Source organism: Lissotriton vulgaris, chromosome 2_1, assembly GCF_964263255.1.
Source record: "Lissotriton vulgaris chromosome 2_1, aLisVul1.2, whole genome shotgun sequence".
NCBI classification, from domain to species: Eukaryota; Metazoa; Chordata; class Amphibia; order Caudata; family Salamandridae; genus Lissotriton; species Lissotriton vulgaris.
The window spans coordinates 1847111073-1847128546 of record NC_141687.1 but is presented as its reverse complement, the minus strand read 5'-3'; the positions used below and the strand labels follow the sequence as shown (position 1 = coordinate 1847128546).

Below are 17474 nucleotides of genomic sequence, written 5' to 3'. Positions count from 1 at the left end.
AGGCAGACTTTTTGGTCCAGTGATAGAGTTCCCTTTTGTTCAGCCCCCATGTTAAACCAGCTGGACTGAAAGAGCAAAGTAATAGACCTTTTTTGTATCAATGATGTTCACACCATAATATGGCATAAGGACTATGATCCTGGAGGCGATTGTGTCACCAGGTGGGCACCAGTGCTGAACCACAAATGGTCAGAGGTTACTTCTTTGGGCGGGGTACTCCAAGCATGCACAGGTACAGGAAATTAGGTGTGGGAAGCTGGACAGAAGGTGTAGTAGCATAGGTCCATGCATCTGCTCAGAGACATCTTACGGATGCAGCAAGGGGCGCATTAATCTGGCAGCCACTACCTCGGACTGCTAATATATTTTATCAGAGCAAATGAGGGAATTATCTCATCAACAGGGATGCACCCCCATGCTCACATGCAGTTAACAGATAGGAAGGAGGCGTTGAAGTCTTCCTTCTCAATAATTCTCCAGGTTGGTATTGTTAGGAGGGAATTAGTCCGCTTCAACTTAAATTTCTGGATTTTAATAGCCAATTCCAAATAATTTGGCCTAATCATATCTTCAAGCATCAAGCAGAAAACATAAGCTTTCTCTCGGATTGGAAGTGGTGGGTAAGTACAATTTCCAGCTCTCAGTGCTGTAAAGGAAGCTGTTAATATGTTGGGTATCATTCTAGACGTCCGAGTGGATCCTCGTTGCCTGCTGCCATTGGTTCAGAGGTTCAAGGTTTGAAGGACATTTGGAGCTGAACAAAGGTCACAGCCTCAGTTTTCAAGTTTAAAAAACATATGCCATATACGGAACAAGCACATACAAATAAACCTTACTGGGCACCCTTGGATGGGCTTTTTTGCATAAAAAGGTCTGAATACTGCAAAGAGACTTTGGAGTTTCAAGACTGAGAAAAACAACTCCATCTATTAATAGTTCTGGCTTAACATTCTCTCTTACCATGTGTGCACCCTAAAAAAGGTTTGATACCTCTGTATGGTAACTTTCAAGATCACGGAAGGTATATATGCTGCTTAGAGGGACACACCATCCATCAAGGATTTTTCAGTTTTCGCTCTGGTAGCCACGTCACACAAGCGCACCTGCATATATGCTTGTAGCATTATGTGTCTATGAGCACCCTCAGTCTCTGCTCGTCAGATGGCCTTCACACATCAGAGCTTGTATATATATATATTTTGGAATGCTTGTGTGCCTTTGAGCTTCCTCTTCCTATGACAGATCCTCAAACTTCATTACACACATGGTCTGGATGCTAACCACATTACATACATGTTCATGTAAAACTTAGTTGCTTTTTGCCTTGGATACTGATGTTCCTAATTTTAAATCCGAGACTATCAAAACAAGACATTCACAAATCAAAGGCACTATAATATAACAAGTGAATTGCGTGTGCCTCTAACTTAACAAATTCATTAAAAAATGAACTGTTTAAAATCTTTAAAGATCTGGCACCATCCTGCATTAATTATGCAATATACCCTTCACCAATGGTCCGTGACCACCTGTGACTATTTGCATGTTGAAATAAAAAAGGTTCAGGATAAAATCAAGGCAAATACTATAGAGGACCACAGCATAATGTTCCTTCTCAATGTCCCCTCAAGTTTACAACCTTTGATGTTGTGTCTGTCACAGAATAACATACACTGTCAAAGTGAAACCTTCAGGATCCAATGCGTTCCTACCTCTATTAGTTAAGAGGTGCATGGGCGCCATAGAGTAAGACATCACATGCATCATTCATGCATAGCTACAAAGAAGACACTTTCCAAATGCCCTTAAACAAGCAGTGGTGATTGCAACGGTAAAGAAACTAAAACTCGACCCTTAAATCACCGACCATTTCAGACCTATTCTTACTGGACCTTACATCAGTAGAATTCTTGAAGCCGTAGTAGGACATCAGTCACCAGATTACATAAAGAAAGAAAAGTTTCAGGCAAGCCCCCACTCAGAATTACGTAATTTAATAAGTACGAAAACTGCTGAAAAGGCTCTAGAATTCAGGGAAAAGGACCATTCAATCACTCTGGACCGCTTTACAGCCTTTAACACGGTTGATCATAAGAATCTTCTTGTGCGGCTAAAGGAAAGGCTTAATATTTTAGTTGAGGCTGGAGCATTAATCAAATCACTCTTACAAAAGCATACTCAATACATTTAGCGGGCATCACTTCTCCTAACAACCTACCATCCTAGAATGGAAGTTCCAAATGTCTCAGCTTTATCACCGCTGATTTATTATCTGCAGATTCTTCCACTTGTGCATCTCTAGAAAGCAGGGTCTCTTGCTGTGAAATTTACGCAGATGATACGAAACTTCTGATCGATCCATGTACCCATGACAACCGCTGACTAGCATATTGTCTATGGCAATAAAAGTTTGATACACTGAAGACAGCTATGTTTCAGTAGTGGCAACATTGATATTCTGCTGATAAGTAAGAATATATCTACATCCCCATTGGCTTAACTGGTCACCGAAGTTTGGTCTCTTGCCTGCCCCTGTCACGGAGTCTGGAAACTTAAGGATCCTGTTCGATTTCTATCTTAAAAGTGGAACAACAGAGGAGGAGCTTCGCGGGCGACCAAGATGGCCGCGTAAGCTCGGAGCTCCGTGGACCGTCCGATCCACCGCAATTATCCTGCTTAAAATCCTGGTCCACGTTGGTGGCATTGTATGGCTGGCGGCCTGCTGAGGCGGGGGCTGCAATCGGATTCCAAATCGGAGGCTCCTGAGTGAAGTTACACCGAGCTGAACTCCGCTCCGTGACGGTGCCATTGTCCTTCCGGACTTCGTCACTTCGCCACTTCGCTCGACCGCACGGAAGGGGCCCTGTCTGCCAACTCCTGGGTGCAGACGGTGCGATCTGGCCTTTCCCTGGTCGGCCTGAGTGGGATTTTTCCCGATCTGCTTGACTCCTGGCTGTGGACCCTGACCTGAGACCTCCGGTCCTTTGTTCTCGGGGACCCAACATGGCGGGCAGAGGCGACTCGGATAGGACATCTACTAAGGGTAATCGTGGCAAACCACAGACGCAAAACAACCGCATGGAGCGGTATGTTAATCTCAAATCGCCACCTACGTCGGGTGCGGTCTCCAAGGGGACCCCAGCTACTGCCCTGCCGGATGGTTCGGAACCTACTCTGGTGGACATTATGGGTGCCATCACCAGCTTCCGTGCTGACGCACAACATCAGCACGAGACCATGTCTCACAAGGTGGATTCCATGGCCATTGATATTGCTCTGATCAGGACGGACTTGGGCAAGACGAATGACCGTGTGCGAGCTCTGGATATTAAGACCACGAGTCTGACCTCGGATGTCTCTGAACTGCAAACGGAGGTCCGGAACCTACGATCGGTTGCCGATCAGTTCTCGAAACGGCTGGAGGATTTTGAGGGGCGAGCCAGGCGGCAGAACGTCCGCATAGTGGGAGTCCCGGAAGGGGCCGAGGATCGAGCGGCGGACCTCTTTGTGGAAGACCTGGTCAAGGCCCATTTGGCGCCCTCTGGACTGAGCAACTTCTTTTCGGTGGAGCGGGCCCACCGTGTGCCGGGTGGTCCACCTAAAACGGGGGCGACGCCACGACCCATTGTGGCGCGCCTTCTTAACTTCAGGGATCGAGATGCGATCCTCCAGGCGTCCAGATCGCATGGGCCACTGCGCTACCAGAACGCGGAGGTGCATTTTTACCCTGATTTCACCAGACAGGTGCAACGCCAAAGGCTGAGCTACGCAGGAGTCAAGAGACGCCTCAGAGACATGGGTCTCAAATACTCGATGCAATTTCCAGCGAAGCTCCGAGTGGAATACAAGGGCCGAGCATACTTTTTTGACTACCCGGACAATGTGAGCGAGTGGCTGGACACTGTAACACCGGAACGGGAAGAGCGGGAGGCAGATGTCGGAGGAGCCTCGGGCGGAGCAGATCAGCAGGAATGAACTGGGAGCCGGGGCTGCCCATGCCTCGAATGACCGTCGGACTACTGTTTTGATGTGATTACTCTCTCCTTTATTCATATGGTGGGTGGCGGGACGGTTCTACGGAGATTCCTTCCTCCTCTGGGTCTTTGGTAGAATAGTTAAATGGGGCGACAGGCACACTGCAGGTTGGGAGGGCTTTTTAGTCTAACGCAGGGGTGCAGGGTGGGGGGTTGGTTGGGCACAGTTCTGGTTTGTTGTGTGTTTCTTTTCTCTTCTTTTTTGTGGCATACGGACATTGGTGATCCTGGACTTTTATTGATGCGGGTGTCTTGGGGAGATGGGTGGGGTGGGCGGCGGAGGGATGAGGGGTAGGGTGTTGAAGATTCTTAGTTGGAACGTTAACGGGTTGGGGGATCGTATCAAGAGAGGGGTAGTTATTCAACTGATTAAACGGCATATGCCGGATGTGGTACTTCTGCAGGAGACGCACTTGGTGGGCAATGCATGTAAAGCCCTGAATCGTAGGGGTTACAAAATGGTGGCTCACTCGGGGTTCTCTTCCGGCTCCAGGGGGGCGGGGATTCTTGTCCGCTCATCCCTTCCCTTAGAGATAGGGACCACCCTGCTAGACGACAGGGGGAGGTATGCCGCTGTGTCCGGGAGATGGGAAGGGCGTTCCCTCACGTTGTTGTCTGTGTACGTCCCCCCAGGGCTGCAGTCCAGCACTTTTAGGGACCTTGGTGGTGCCATTTTGTCTATGCCGGTTGGTCGTTTGATAGTGGGGGGCGACTTTAATTCGGTTTGCTCTGGCCACCTTGATCGCCAGCCGCCTCGCGACCTGCGTGGACCGCAGATGTGGCTGCCGTCCTTTCTAGACTCTACTGGGCTGGTGGACACGTGGCGGCTTTTGCACCCCACGCTTCGCCAATTCTCTTTCTTGTCGGGTGCGCACGGGAGTCTCTCGCGGATTGACTATGTTCTTACGCTGGCCTCGGACGCACTAGCTGTGTCGGAGGCCCGCTTCCTGGCCCGGGGCATTTCTGATCATTCCCCGTTATGGGTCTCATTTGACTTTGGCGTGACTCTGTCGGACCGCCCCGCGGCGGTCAATCCTTGGTATTTTCGCGATTTTCAGACCCGAACCCTTTTGGCCAAGTCTATCGACCTTTACTTTGCCGAAAATGTGGACTCGGTGGAGTCGGCCGTCACATTGTGGGAGGCGTTTAAGACGGTGCTCCGTGGGGAAGCCCAGGCACTCATTGCGGCCACCCGCCGCGAGAGGGACTCGGCTCTGCTGGCTATCGAACAGGAGGTGTTACACCTCGAGTCCCAGCTGCGCTCTGACCCGGACCCTTTGGCCCTCCACAATCTCTCGTTGAAACAGGCGGAGTACCAAGCTCTGGCCACTGATGCCGCTCTTGTCCTGGCCAAGGAACAGCAAGGCCGCATATATGATGTGGGTGATAAAGCCGGGAAATTGTTGGCATGGCTCGATAAGAGGGAGATGGCCAACCGAGTAGTCCCGGAGCTCCTTAGTGGGGACGGTACGATACTGACTGACCCCAGCGCCATTGTGGACTCCTTCGCGGACTATTTCCGCGGAGTCTATGAGTCTGCCTCGGAGTTCTCGGAGGAGGAAACGTCGACCTTTCTTGCTGGCATCGACCTCCCCAGTCTCTCCGAGGAGGAAAGAGATGACCTGGACAGGGACATTACCGCGGACGAGATTGACCTTGCTATCCGCTCCCTTAATTCGGGCAAGGCTTCTGGGCCCAATGGACTTCCAGTAGAGCTGTACAAAATTCGGTCGGATGCGGTTTCGCCGCATCTCCGCAAGATGTTTCTCGCATCCTTTGAAAAGGGCTCCCTTCCCCTGGACCAACGACTGGCTACCATCGTGGTCATCCATAAGGAAGGTAAACCACGGGACGTATGTCGCTCCTACCGCCCTATTTCCCTCCTTAATGTGGAACCCAAGGTCCTCGCCAAACTGCTGGCTAACCGGTTAATTGGCGTTATTAGCGACCTCGTGCACCCCGATCAATCTGGATTTATTCCCCACCGCAACACCGCCCTGAATTTGCGCCGCCTTCATGGGGTTATGGCCCGGGCCCACACTCTCAAAGATCCAGCGGTGTTGGCGTCCCTGGACGCCACCATGGCCTTCGATTCGCTGGAATGGCCTTACTTATGGGCGGTTCTGGATAAATTCGGATTTGGACCAGTCTTCATCGGTTGGGTGAAACTCCTTTATGCGGACCCGATGGCCAATGTCACGGTCAATGGTCGCCTGTCGGCGCCTTTCCCTTTGCGCCGTGGCACAAGGCAGGGGTGTCCCTTGTCCCCCCTGTTGTTTGCTCTGGCTCTTGAACCCCTTGCGGCACAGCTGCGTTCCCATCCCGACCTGAGAGGTATTGAATGGGCCCCCGGATTTGAGGACAGGGTCTCCCTATATGCTGACGACATCCTGTTATACCTGTCTTCACCGGGTAGATCCCTTATTGTGGCTTGCGATGTCATCAAACTGTTTGGGCGATACTCTGGCCTGGTTATCAACTGGGCCAAATCGTCCCTATATGTTCTCAAAGGGGATACCCCGCGCCTCCCCGGGGGCTGCGGCATCCAGATTGCGACGCGCGGCTTTAAATATTTGGGCATATTCATATCCGGCAACGCCAAACTCCGGTATGATAATAATCTGCTCCCTCCTCTTCAGCGGCTGAGACGTGATGTTGAGAGCTGGTGCCACCTGCCACTCTCTCTCCTGGGCCGTGCTGCCCTTTTTAAGATGATGGCACTTCCCAGGTTTCTCTATGCACTGCAGAATGCGCAGGACCCTGTCCCGGCCCGATACTTCCGCGACATTGAAGGCCTTCTTCGTAACCTCCTTTGGGAGGGCCGCCCACGTGTGGCCCTCCACAAACTCACGCTCCCATGGTATGATGGGGGCATAGCCCTCCCGGATGTGCGCCGGTACTATTGGTCGTCGCAGCTCGCTGCCCTTAACCATGGTTTTTACGGCCCAGTGGAGAATCCTGGATATGCCATGGACAGATGGCTGATGGGCGGTGGGAACTATTATCGTGCCCTGTATTCCAGGTCTTTTGACCGTAAACTGACTGGCCCCACCCGCACGGCGGTTCGCATTTGGAAAACGGTTACCAAGGCGCAGGGATGGCAGGGCAGGCTTACGAAATTCACTCCCCTCTTTGACTCTGACATCCTGGGTAGGCTGTGGCACACCAAAGGTTTTGACAAGTGGGACATCATTGGCATCAGCAGGGTTGAGGACATGGTTTCCAGGGGTTTGATCAAGACCTTCTCCCAGTTACAGACTGAGTACCAACTGGGCGCGACGGAGTTCTTCCGCTACGCACAGTTGAGACATGCGCTACTCTCGGCCTCCCCGCCGGATGGAGTCATTCCGGAAAGTTCCCCGCTGGAGGATAGGATCCTAGATGGGCATGTGCCAGACAGCGCGATCTCCCTCGCATACAAGAAGCTGATCAATGTGCGTACAGACCTCCTTCTTGGCTTGAGGGATCAGTGGGTGGCGGATGGCCTTGAACTGGACGATGAGGACTGGCAGAGTGCGGTTTCCTCTCCTAAGGAGGTTGCCATTTCTTCCCGTCTTCGCCTCGTGCAGTTTAAGATCCTACACCGGGTGTATATGACTGGGCCCCGATTGATGCGCATGGGCTTCTCCCCAGATGGTCTTTGCCGCAGAGGGTGTGGGGCCCAGGCCACCTTCCTTCATATCCTCTGGGACTGCCCGGTGATCGCCTCCTATTGGAGGAGGATCCACCGCGTGATGTCGGAGGTTACTGGCGTGGCCTCCCGTGCGGAGGCCCGTCGGTGCCTCCTGAATGTTTGGGAACCGTCAGATCATAATGTCGCGCAGACTAGGTGGGTTACCCTGGGGAACATGGTGGCGAAGAGGGACATAGCACAGCGGTGGGGCGCTACCACGGCCCCCCTGCTGGTGCAGTGGAAGGCCAATATGGATTGGTGTATGTTCAGGGAAAAGACGGTCTATGTAGCCAGGGGGAGGCCGAGGAATTGGATGAAGGTCTGGGGGGCGTGGAATGAATACAGGGGGGATGTGTGCCAACCACCTGAACCGATTGACCCACAAGAAGCAGCATTGCCCTGACCTGTGACGCCAACTGAGCTTTGAGTTGTTTCTTTCTCCTGAAACCCTCCCCCTTCTCCCTCTTTCCCATCCTGCGACTTTCCTTTTCTGTTAGGTTGTACTGCCTTACTCCCTACCCGTCCCCGGACACCCAGCGTCACACACTTTTTGTTTACTGCCACTTTCGCGCCCACGGGCGCCAGTTGTTATCTCTTTCTTATAAAAATTAACCTTTGATGATTATGTTCTGATGTTGCACACTGTTGACCTCCTTCGTATTTGGCTGCCCTGCCTCCGGGATGTTGGGCTAAATAGCTGTGTGCGGTGATCTTGAATAAAGGTTTTCAAAAATTTAAAAAAAAAAAAAAAAAAAAAAAGTGGAACAACAAATTCAACACAGAGAACCATGTCACGTCTAGAAGGAGCTAGCATTAACAAGTCAGACGTCTCGATTCCCCTTCCAATCAGTACTATCCACAAAATTCAGAGGTAAATATCTGAAAGTGGTATTAGATATAATGTGGAATTAATTCCTTAAAAGTCTCAGATGGGAGCATAACTTTGTGAGTTTTAAAATAATGTTTACCTGCATCCGCCCCACTCTGAAATTAATTATTTATTTCAGGTGACTTTTAAAGTTCCGAAATCACATCAAGTCGAGTGTCTTGGTGCTAGGCGATAGTCAGTTTCGGAAAACTGAAATTTATGTTGCTCACACTACCCAGAGCTGATCTTAAGAGCTGTTAGAAATATAGATCATGAAGGTTCAAGTCGCATTTCAAAAGGCAGAGAATTTAATAGTTGAGTGCCTTGTACTTGGAAACCTCTCGCTCCCCACCCAATTTCGCCCTCCGACTGCCCCCAGTGTTTATATGCTGGCAAGTTTAAGTGAATGCCATCCTTGCAGCATAATTAAACACAGGTAAATAAAGGAAGGTCCAAATATGTACAGGAGCTAAAGCCGACAAATTTGCAGGGATATCTATAAACGCTTATAGTGAGGTACATTGGCACAGTTAAGACTCGGACATAAGTAATGTATGGAGTTTTCAACCCTTCGAGGCAGGGTTGAGAAAAACTGTCTTAGCTATGTGTGTGTCCTAGAGTTACACATGCCTGAGAAAGAGAGAGACTCCCTCTCTTTCTCTCTCGTACACACCAAATGAACATGATTGCTTACCGTTTACGTGTTCTTTTACTTGCAAGTATTCACCAAGATCTCCCAACAAAACCCACAGAATTACCAAACCGTACAGTAGAAAAACAAGCGACCAGATGCTGCTCGTGTGTCAGTTGTCTCCTAAAGTGTTCCTGCACCGAGCAGCCAGAAGAGATAATAACTATTAGTAAATCTAAGTTCGCTGCCGTCTCCAGCTGTGCCTCCTGCATTTACATACAGATAGAGCGGCTATATGTTTTAATATGTATGGGCTACATACTTCCAGCCCGGCCCAGGCGCGGGGAGGAGGAGGGGGCGGCCATGGTGGAATCAGCAGGAGATAATGAAGTGGCCCAGATAGGGAATTAGCAGGCATTGATCTCGAGCAGGCGCCGCTTCCGCCTGACCCGATTGCTTCACTATGCAGAGATTCCATTAAATAGAGCTCAGAAATGGCAGCCTCGGAAAAGAGCAAGATGTGCACAGGGAGGTGAGCTATTAGGGCGGGCGGACGAAACCAAGAGAACATGCCAACATATGCATCGCCGAGAAACACTCTGGGGAGCATTAAGGGACCCAGATATATATATATATATATATATATATATATATATATATATATATATATATATATATATATATATATATATATATATATATATATATATATATATATATATATATATATATATATATATATATATATATATATATATATAATCTTCATAAGATATATATAAGCTTCAGACTGACACAAACCTACCAACATGTCCATGTGATGACACCAAGGAGCAACCATAGTCATTTTATGCCAGGGCCTTATAACACAACTTAAACAAAAATGGACACCTACGAGACACGGAACACGGCAACTTTCACACCAGTGTGTGATGGCACCCCAAGGACAAATTAAATACACGTCCTTTCTGCATAAAACACCTAAACAAACATGGAACTTTCAGACACACAACCTACAAATATACATAATGGCCTCTGTACTGGGCCTAACGCTCAAACTCACAAATGTAAACAAACACACACACACGCACACACTCACTCTCTCTGTGTATGTTGGAAGATTTGTGCTACTCTGAGGTTGCCATATTCCATATTATCATTTTGTCCAGTCTTCCATGATTGTTCTCAGGAGAGGCTTAGAACTTGCGACAAATAAACCAACCAACAGAGAAGCAAATATGCAGGTGTTTACAAACATAAACATGTATACAAGTATACATACATGCACACACACACACACACACACCGGGAAAGGAGATACCGTAACACAGAACTGTGTGTGACCAGGCACGGAGATTGGTGAACCCCAGACACACACAGATCTTAAAGGCCAGAACCAACCAACAGTTACTTTGGCTAAATGATGTTTAACGAGCCTCTGGCGAGAAATCAAGGACAAAGGAAGTCTCAGACACACATAAATCTACCAACATCTAAGGGCGCATGTGTGTGACTGAGCAGCAGCCAAAACCAAAGACCTGCTACCTACATATTATTAAGGGAGCACTGAGCAGCTTTCAGAGACGAGCCAAGCCTCAGAGACACATTAACCTACCAACATATCTAAAAGCATTGTTTGTAGAGGGACCAGGAGTGTGACACAGAGAATCGTGGCTAAGTACACACAGGTCTGTAACTAGGGGACAGTGAGGAACAGCACGAGGTACATGAATCTCGGAGACACAAACTTTCTAACAAACACAGACCTGTATGAAGCAATTAAAAAATTCAAGAGCATATCAACACGACCAGGACAACCTGACATGGGGTAGTTACCCCCCATTTGAATCTCGAGACCCGTACACACACAGAAACCTATCTTCATATATAATGGGATAGGTCCTTTAGGAACACTGAAACATAGGTAGAAGGATGTGGAATGTGGCTATCCCTCAGACAAATGGGCATATCAGGTTATGCACCTACAATCATGCAAGATGTTAGAGACACGCTGATACCTTTAAATATACATCGAACGAATTTCCCAAAGAGAAGAAGAATAGAGCTCTCCTGCCCCCAGGTACTTTGTATTGCCAGTGATGTATGAGACAAAGCTAATTAGTTTTATTTTCCACAAACAATGACCTCATTTTGCACAGCTTGTCCTTACAGGATGAAAAGGCGCATTATGCAAGATTTGCTTGTATAGCGCTGCAACTGATTAGACTGCCATTGCCACAATAAGTTATGTTATGTTGTGTTATAACAACTTGTATAGCGCTCAGCTGCCCCAGCAAAGGAGCGTCCCGGCGCTTACAGCAGCTGAAGAACAAAATACTACGGCGGAGCCCAGCTTGACAGTGGCCGAAATGAACTATTTTAGGGGGAAAAGGTGAGTTTTAACTGCCTTCCTGAAATCCAGAATGTGGACCGGTAGCGAGTTCCACAGTTTGGCTGCCAGGTAGTGGAAGGAGCGACCTCCCGCTCGGCAGCATTTCACCCGAGGCATCGTAACCAAGAGCTGTCCCAAAGAACGTAATGCACGGAAAAGGACATCTGGGGTCAATAGGTTACAGATCAATTTAGGTGTCGCAGATTTCAGAATTTTAAAAGAAAGATATAACGTCTTAAACTGAATCCGCTGTGCCATAGGGAGCCAATGAAACCTCCGGATGGTGTCGGCGGTGGAACAGAACTGAGGAAGACCAACTAAGGCTTTGGCTGCCGCATTTTGGATACGCTGCATCCGGGTGATCTCAGCTTGGTTGGCCCCCAGAAGCAGGGAGCTGGCATAGACCAAGCAAGAAAGAATAGTAGACTGGACTGTCGAGTAGATGAGTCAAAGAATTTGAAAATAGGTTTAAGACCTCGTAAAATGCCAAAAAATGTGGCAGCAACTTTTTTAGTGTGGAAGCAGAAACTAAGAGAGGCGTCCATCCACACCCCCAAGTTCTTGACTTCTTTCTTAGTTTCCGGGGCGTTACCCAAAGCATTAGGCCACTATTGGTCACCCCATAAATCAATGCTCTTGCCGACTAGCAGAATGTCCGTTTTGTTTGCATTTAATTGCAAACAATTAGACGTCATTCAGCCTGCCACGGCCGTTAGGCCGCTTTTGAACCTGGAGACATTTAGGGTCGAACATTCAGTTAGAGCGACCACCAGCTGCGTGTCGTCCGCATATGAGACCATTGTAAGGTTCCACTGCCTGGCGACTGCCGCTAGTGGCTGAACATAAAGATTGAACAATGTGGGGCTCAATGCGGAGCCCTGAGGGACACCCTGCTCAATAGGATGCGCCTGGGATAAGAATGGAGGGGTGGAGACACGGAAAGATCTTCTAGTCAGGAAAGATCTAACCCATTCCAGGGCAAGGTCCGAAATCCCTGCCTCCTACAGACGATAGAGCAGAACCTCATGCGAGACAGTGTCAAAGGCGGCACTAAGATCCAACAGGATCAGTGCCACCGTTTGACCAGGGCGAGGATGGTCCGCAGGTGTTCGGTCATAGCCAGGAGTGTAGTCTCTATACTATGACCGGCGCGGAAGCCATGATGCGTTTCATCAAGAATGTTATTGGAACGCAAAAAGTTGGTAAGTATGATGTTAGCATGAGCTTTCGCAACCTTCGCCACCCAGGGAAGGAGAGAAATAGGCCTAAAATTCTCAGGCTTAGTAGAGTCTAAGGTAGGTTTTTTAAGAAAGGGAGAAACCCAGGCCTGTTTTTATTTTGCCGGCACCATGGCGGACGAAAAGGAGGAGTTAATTATCTGTCGCAATGGCATCAGACAGAGCAAGGAGGAATCTCTGAGCTGAGCAGGTTTAAGTGGGTCGGCAGGAGAGCCAGATTTAATTTTTCACGCTCAGCATACTCAGTTCCTTTTAGGAAATCTCTGGGATAACCGTAAGGCTAGAGGCCGACCCTGGTCTCGGGGGAGTATAAGTACGGGAAGTGGTCATAGAAGGAAAAGACTGGTAGATCGCACGTAATTTCCCCACGAAGAAGGAGGCTAGTTCTTCACAATGGAGTTCGCAAATAGTTATAGGCACCGAGGTTTTCTTGGCACTGAGATCTTTTAGGACTTTAAAAATTAATTTGGCAGGGTTAGGGCTAAGTTTAATCTCGGTGGCATAATAGGCCGCCTGCGTCCTGCAAATGGCTCTATGATATGATTTAAGTTCAGCCAAGTAATGTGCTTTTTTCCCAGGGTCATAGTCTTTCCTCCATTCGCGCTCATTTCTTTTACACGCCTTCCTCAGTATAGTCAGGGCATCGTTATACCAGGGGCTAGACTCCTGGGAGCGACCCTTAAACCTGGTCGCCGGGATAAGGGAGGCAAGCGACCGAGTAATCCAGGTGCTGAACATCTCATAGCCTGCCTCAACATTGTTAAAAGGGCCCAAAGGGTCTGCTCTTAAAAGTGCATGGAAGTCTTCTAGTTGAAGCTTTCACCAAGGTTATTTATAGACAGTCATGCTAGCAGCGGTACTTTTGTTATGGTATCTCTTTCCAACGTTCTTTTACTGCGCCATTTTCCACCAGCTAACTCCAATAACGGAGCAGACTTACCATTAACTCTTCAGGTGCTGGTCTTTCCTTCGGAAGCTTCCTCATGCTGTGGATGACAAGGACATACACTTAACACAACATATCAACCGGCCCACCCATACATCTAAATGCGTAAACACAATCCTCTCATCGTGACCACCCTAAATTTCCACCACACAGGTCAGCCTCCTAAAATGTACTTAGCAGTTTGAAACTTCAATAATCAAAAACGTTGCTAGCGAGCTCACATTTGGGAGAATTTTTTTTTACAACTAACAAAAAAGGAGAACAGATCACAACATACTCATATGACAATTAATGGCATGGCACTGCAGAACGTGCATTTTGCATGGAAAGTGGTAACGGAAACATAAGTTTCAGAGAAATACAGTTTCAACCACAATGAAACCATTCTAACCACACCTTTGCAAGCCAGTCAGAGGCAACACTTCCAAAAGTGTAAATAACAGTGTACCTGACGAACAAGTGACTTACCTTTGGGTTATGCATTTTCAGGTGGATACATTAACAGCAGATTCCCCATCTTTAGAATATTCCCCAGGCACCAGACTAGATCTGAAACTTATTTTTTTTTTAACAGCAGTGCACCCGAGTACCACTACGTGGAGCTCTGCAGCTCAGCATTGGCCTTGTTCTGCCCCGAAAGTGACAGAGCGCATGTAGATACCTCCCCAGCGTGTCAGCGTCAGTTTGTTACTTAACTCTTTCTGCACCCTCGAATGCTAAGCATGGGCAATTGGAGGTATCAGTGTGTCGATCTCTAATTTGGAACCATTTTGGATAGTGAAAGAAGACCACGCAACAGAACTGGGATGTAGCAGTCAGGAATGTGTGGTTAGATGAAGTATTCATCAGAAAGAGCGTTACTGAAGGCAAATAACGTGTTCTGCTTATGAATACTTTGTACAGCAGATTCCTCACCTTTAAGATAGATTATATAAAAGCAGTAATTCTCAAAGGTGGAAGGTCTGTAGATTGGGCTCGGATCAAATAGTCCTGCAGTACCAAACAGGCAAAACAGCTATCACGTAGGACCTGCCTGTCAAGGCAGTAGTGCTTCGTGAACATGTGCACACGTTGTGGTCGGACAGATTCCAATGACAGGTACTGTGTGTGTCAATGCTGTAGTGGCAGCCTTGACTCCGGTGGAATGGGCCTCAGTCCTTCCAGAGGGGCTTTTTGTCCAATGTGTAGCACATCTTAATTCAAAGCACTATTCACCTCAAAAGAGTCAGTTTAGGCACAGCCTTCCATTACTTTGCCCAAGAGAACCCTACAAAAAGCTGATCGCTCACCTGATGACCTTTGGTGGAATCAATGTAAAAGCTTAAGGTTCTGATGGGGTCCAGGCAATGGAGTCTCTCCTCTTTCAAGGGGAGAAGTAGAGAAATGAACACGGTGAGGGTGGTGGATTACCCAATATGAAAAGGTGTCACAAGCTTTATCAAAAATGCTTCCGTGTTCATCAACACCAGTTTGTCTTTGAAAAAGGTGGTGTAGGGAGGCTTCACCGAGGAAGTCATTCACGGAACAAGCTGAGGTAATCGTAATTAGGAAAACAGTTTATAGAGTCAAAAGACTCAACGAGCAGTTGTGCATCGGCTTAAAGGGGATGCACATGAGTAACATCAGAACCAAATTAAGATTCCACTGTGGCATCACAAACGGTTTGGGAAAGAACATGTGTCAAACCTTTAATAAACCTCATCACAACAGGTGATTTAAAAATGGACATTTGATTGGGCAAATGGAAAAAGGCCAAAGAGTCAACAAATAATCTTTAATACTGTCTCACTGCAAGGCCTTGTTGGGCCTATGACAAAACAAACAATTAAACATCCAACGGTTTAGCTTACAAGCAGTCTGTGTTGTGGACTCCACACCTGGCCACAACAATGTCCCGGCCCCTGGTGTAAATGGACTTTGGAGAGGGACTACTGATAGCGAGGATGACATTCACAACCTCAGGCGGTAAACTGAATTCAGTCAACTGTTGCTAGTCAATCTAAACACATGGAGGTGTAGATTATGCAGGTTCAGGTGCAGAACCTGTCCTTACTGCCGAGACAGAAGATTCTACCAAAGCCTTATTCTAGCCTGATTGAAGGACAAATGCTCATCCTTTGAAGTTACGGGCACCACACTTTCCTGGCCCAATCTGGAGATAATTTGGATGACTTTAGCCAAGTTGTTCCTGATTTCTTCAGAACTCGGACAAGGAAAGACATAGGCGCACAGGAGTCCAGTGCGCCACTTTATTCTGAATGCATGTCTTAGAGAGATTCTTGGGAACTCCAGCATGCAGAAGCCTGGAAACTGCGCGTTCTTGACAGTGGTGAAAAGATCTAGTGAGGGTCTAAAGATGCTCTGTGCCACTTTGGGGTGTAACTGCAATTTGTGATCCACCGGGTCCTGCTGGCTGAGATTGTCCACCCTGGCATTTAAAGATCCCACCAGATGGACCACAATCGGGGAGATGCCCTAACACTGTAGCAAACTCCAGAGGTGCACCGCCTCTTGGCACAGACCCAGAACACTACTCCACCCTGATTGGTGAGGTACCACATGGTGGTGATCTTGACCACCAGAACATGCACCAGCCTTCCCTTGATGGACGGCCAAAAGGCGCTCAATGCCAGGCGAATGGCTCACAGCTCCAACAAATTGATGCAGAGCTGTATTTCAGCCAGAGACTAGAGTCCTCTGATACCACCTTGTTGAGAGGACCTCCACATCCCAGCAGTGACCGAATTGTCACCGCCATCAGCTCAGGTGGGGAAGGGAGAGAGGTCTGCTGCTGCCCAGGTTGCAATGGAGCAGCCACCACTGCAGAACTTGTGCAGTTTCCTTTGAAACTTGCATAACATCGAATAGGCTTCGAGAGGCTTGGCAGCCAAAGATGGCGGACGCGTGAGATTGCTGCTCTGCACCGGGCTACTACTTATCCTGTCCATTTCATCACACTCCTGGCCCACAATAGACAATGGAGCATACCCAGAGTTCAGGGGAGCCGTGGGAAGTGTGAAGCGCTGCTCGTGAGCAAGGAGGGCCTGGACAGTTTAGGACTGGGGAGCAGAAATTCGGGCCTATGCTTTCAAGATGGCGACCCCGGGCCTCTAAGCAGGGGAGTCGGGGAGGCCCTGAGCTGCTGTATGGTTCCTGACCCAACTATTCTTGGGGGCCCAGAAACTGCCTAGCCCACTGCATTGGTGCTGTGCTCCTGAGGAGGGGGGACGACATCGCACTGAGCTGCCTGTAGAGGGACGAGGGCTTTGGGAGGACCAGGGTCATTGTGGCACAGGGAGGCGAGAACCTGACGTATCCTGCTGCAGCTTCAGGAGAGCCTACAGCCCTGGTGGGACCGGATGCAGACGCACCCACATCTGAGAAGCGGAGCTCCGATTGGCCAGGCGGATGCTCGACCAGGACTAACGGAGGTGCGGGGAGTGGGGGTGTCTTCCTTGCCGGATGGCAGACACTCAGAGCCTGAGTCAGGGTCCGGCTAGCAGCGTGAGGCTTGGTGAGGCTAGGCCTGGACACCGCCTCCTGCATGCCGGAAACGAGCCCTGGACGGCACTTAGGGCACGGAGACCCTTGGGGGCTCGGATGCTGTCTATCCCATGGCCCGGGATAGGGGCTGTGCCGCTACACTGACAGGCTTGTGGCGGGACGGCCACGTGGGGGCCCACAGAGAGAAG

General features: G+C 48.9%; 1 protein-coding gene across 1 annotated transcript in view; it reads right to left on the bottom strand.

Moving 5' to 3' along the window:
• MAP2K5 (mitogen-activated protein kinase kinase 5) overlaps positions 1-17474 on the bottom strand; it is a 1222966-nt gene that overhangs the window by 13229 nt on the left and 1192263 nt on the right. The window contains exon 21 of the mRNA XM_086958012.1: positions 13777-13822. Within this exon, the coding sequence (XP_086814138.1) occupies positions 13777-13822 (46 nt within the window). The remainder of the gene's footprint in view (positions 1-13776; positions 13823-17474) is intronic.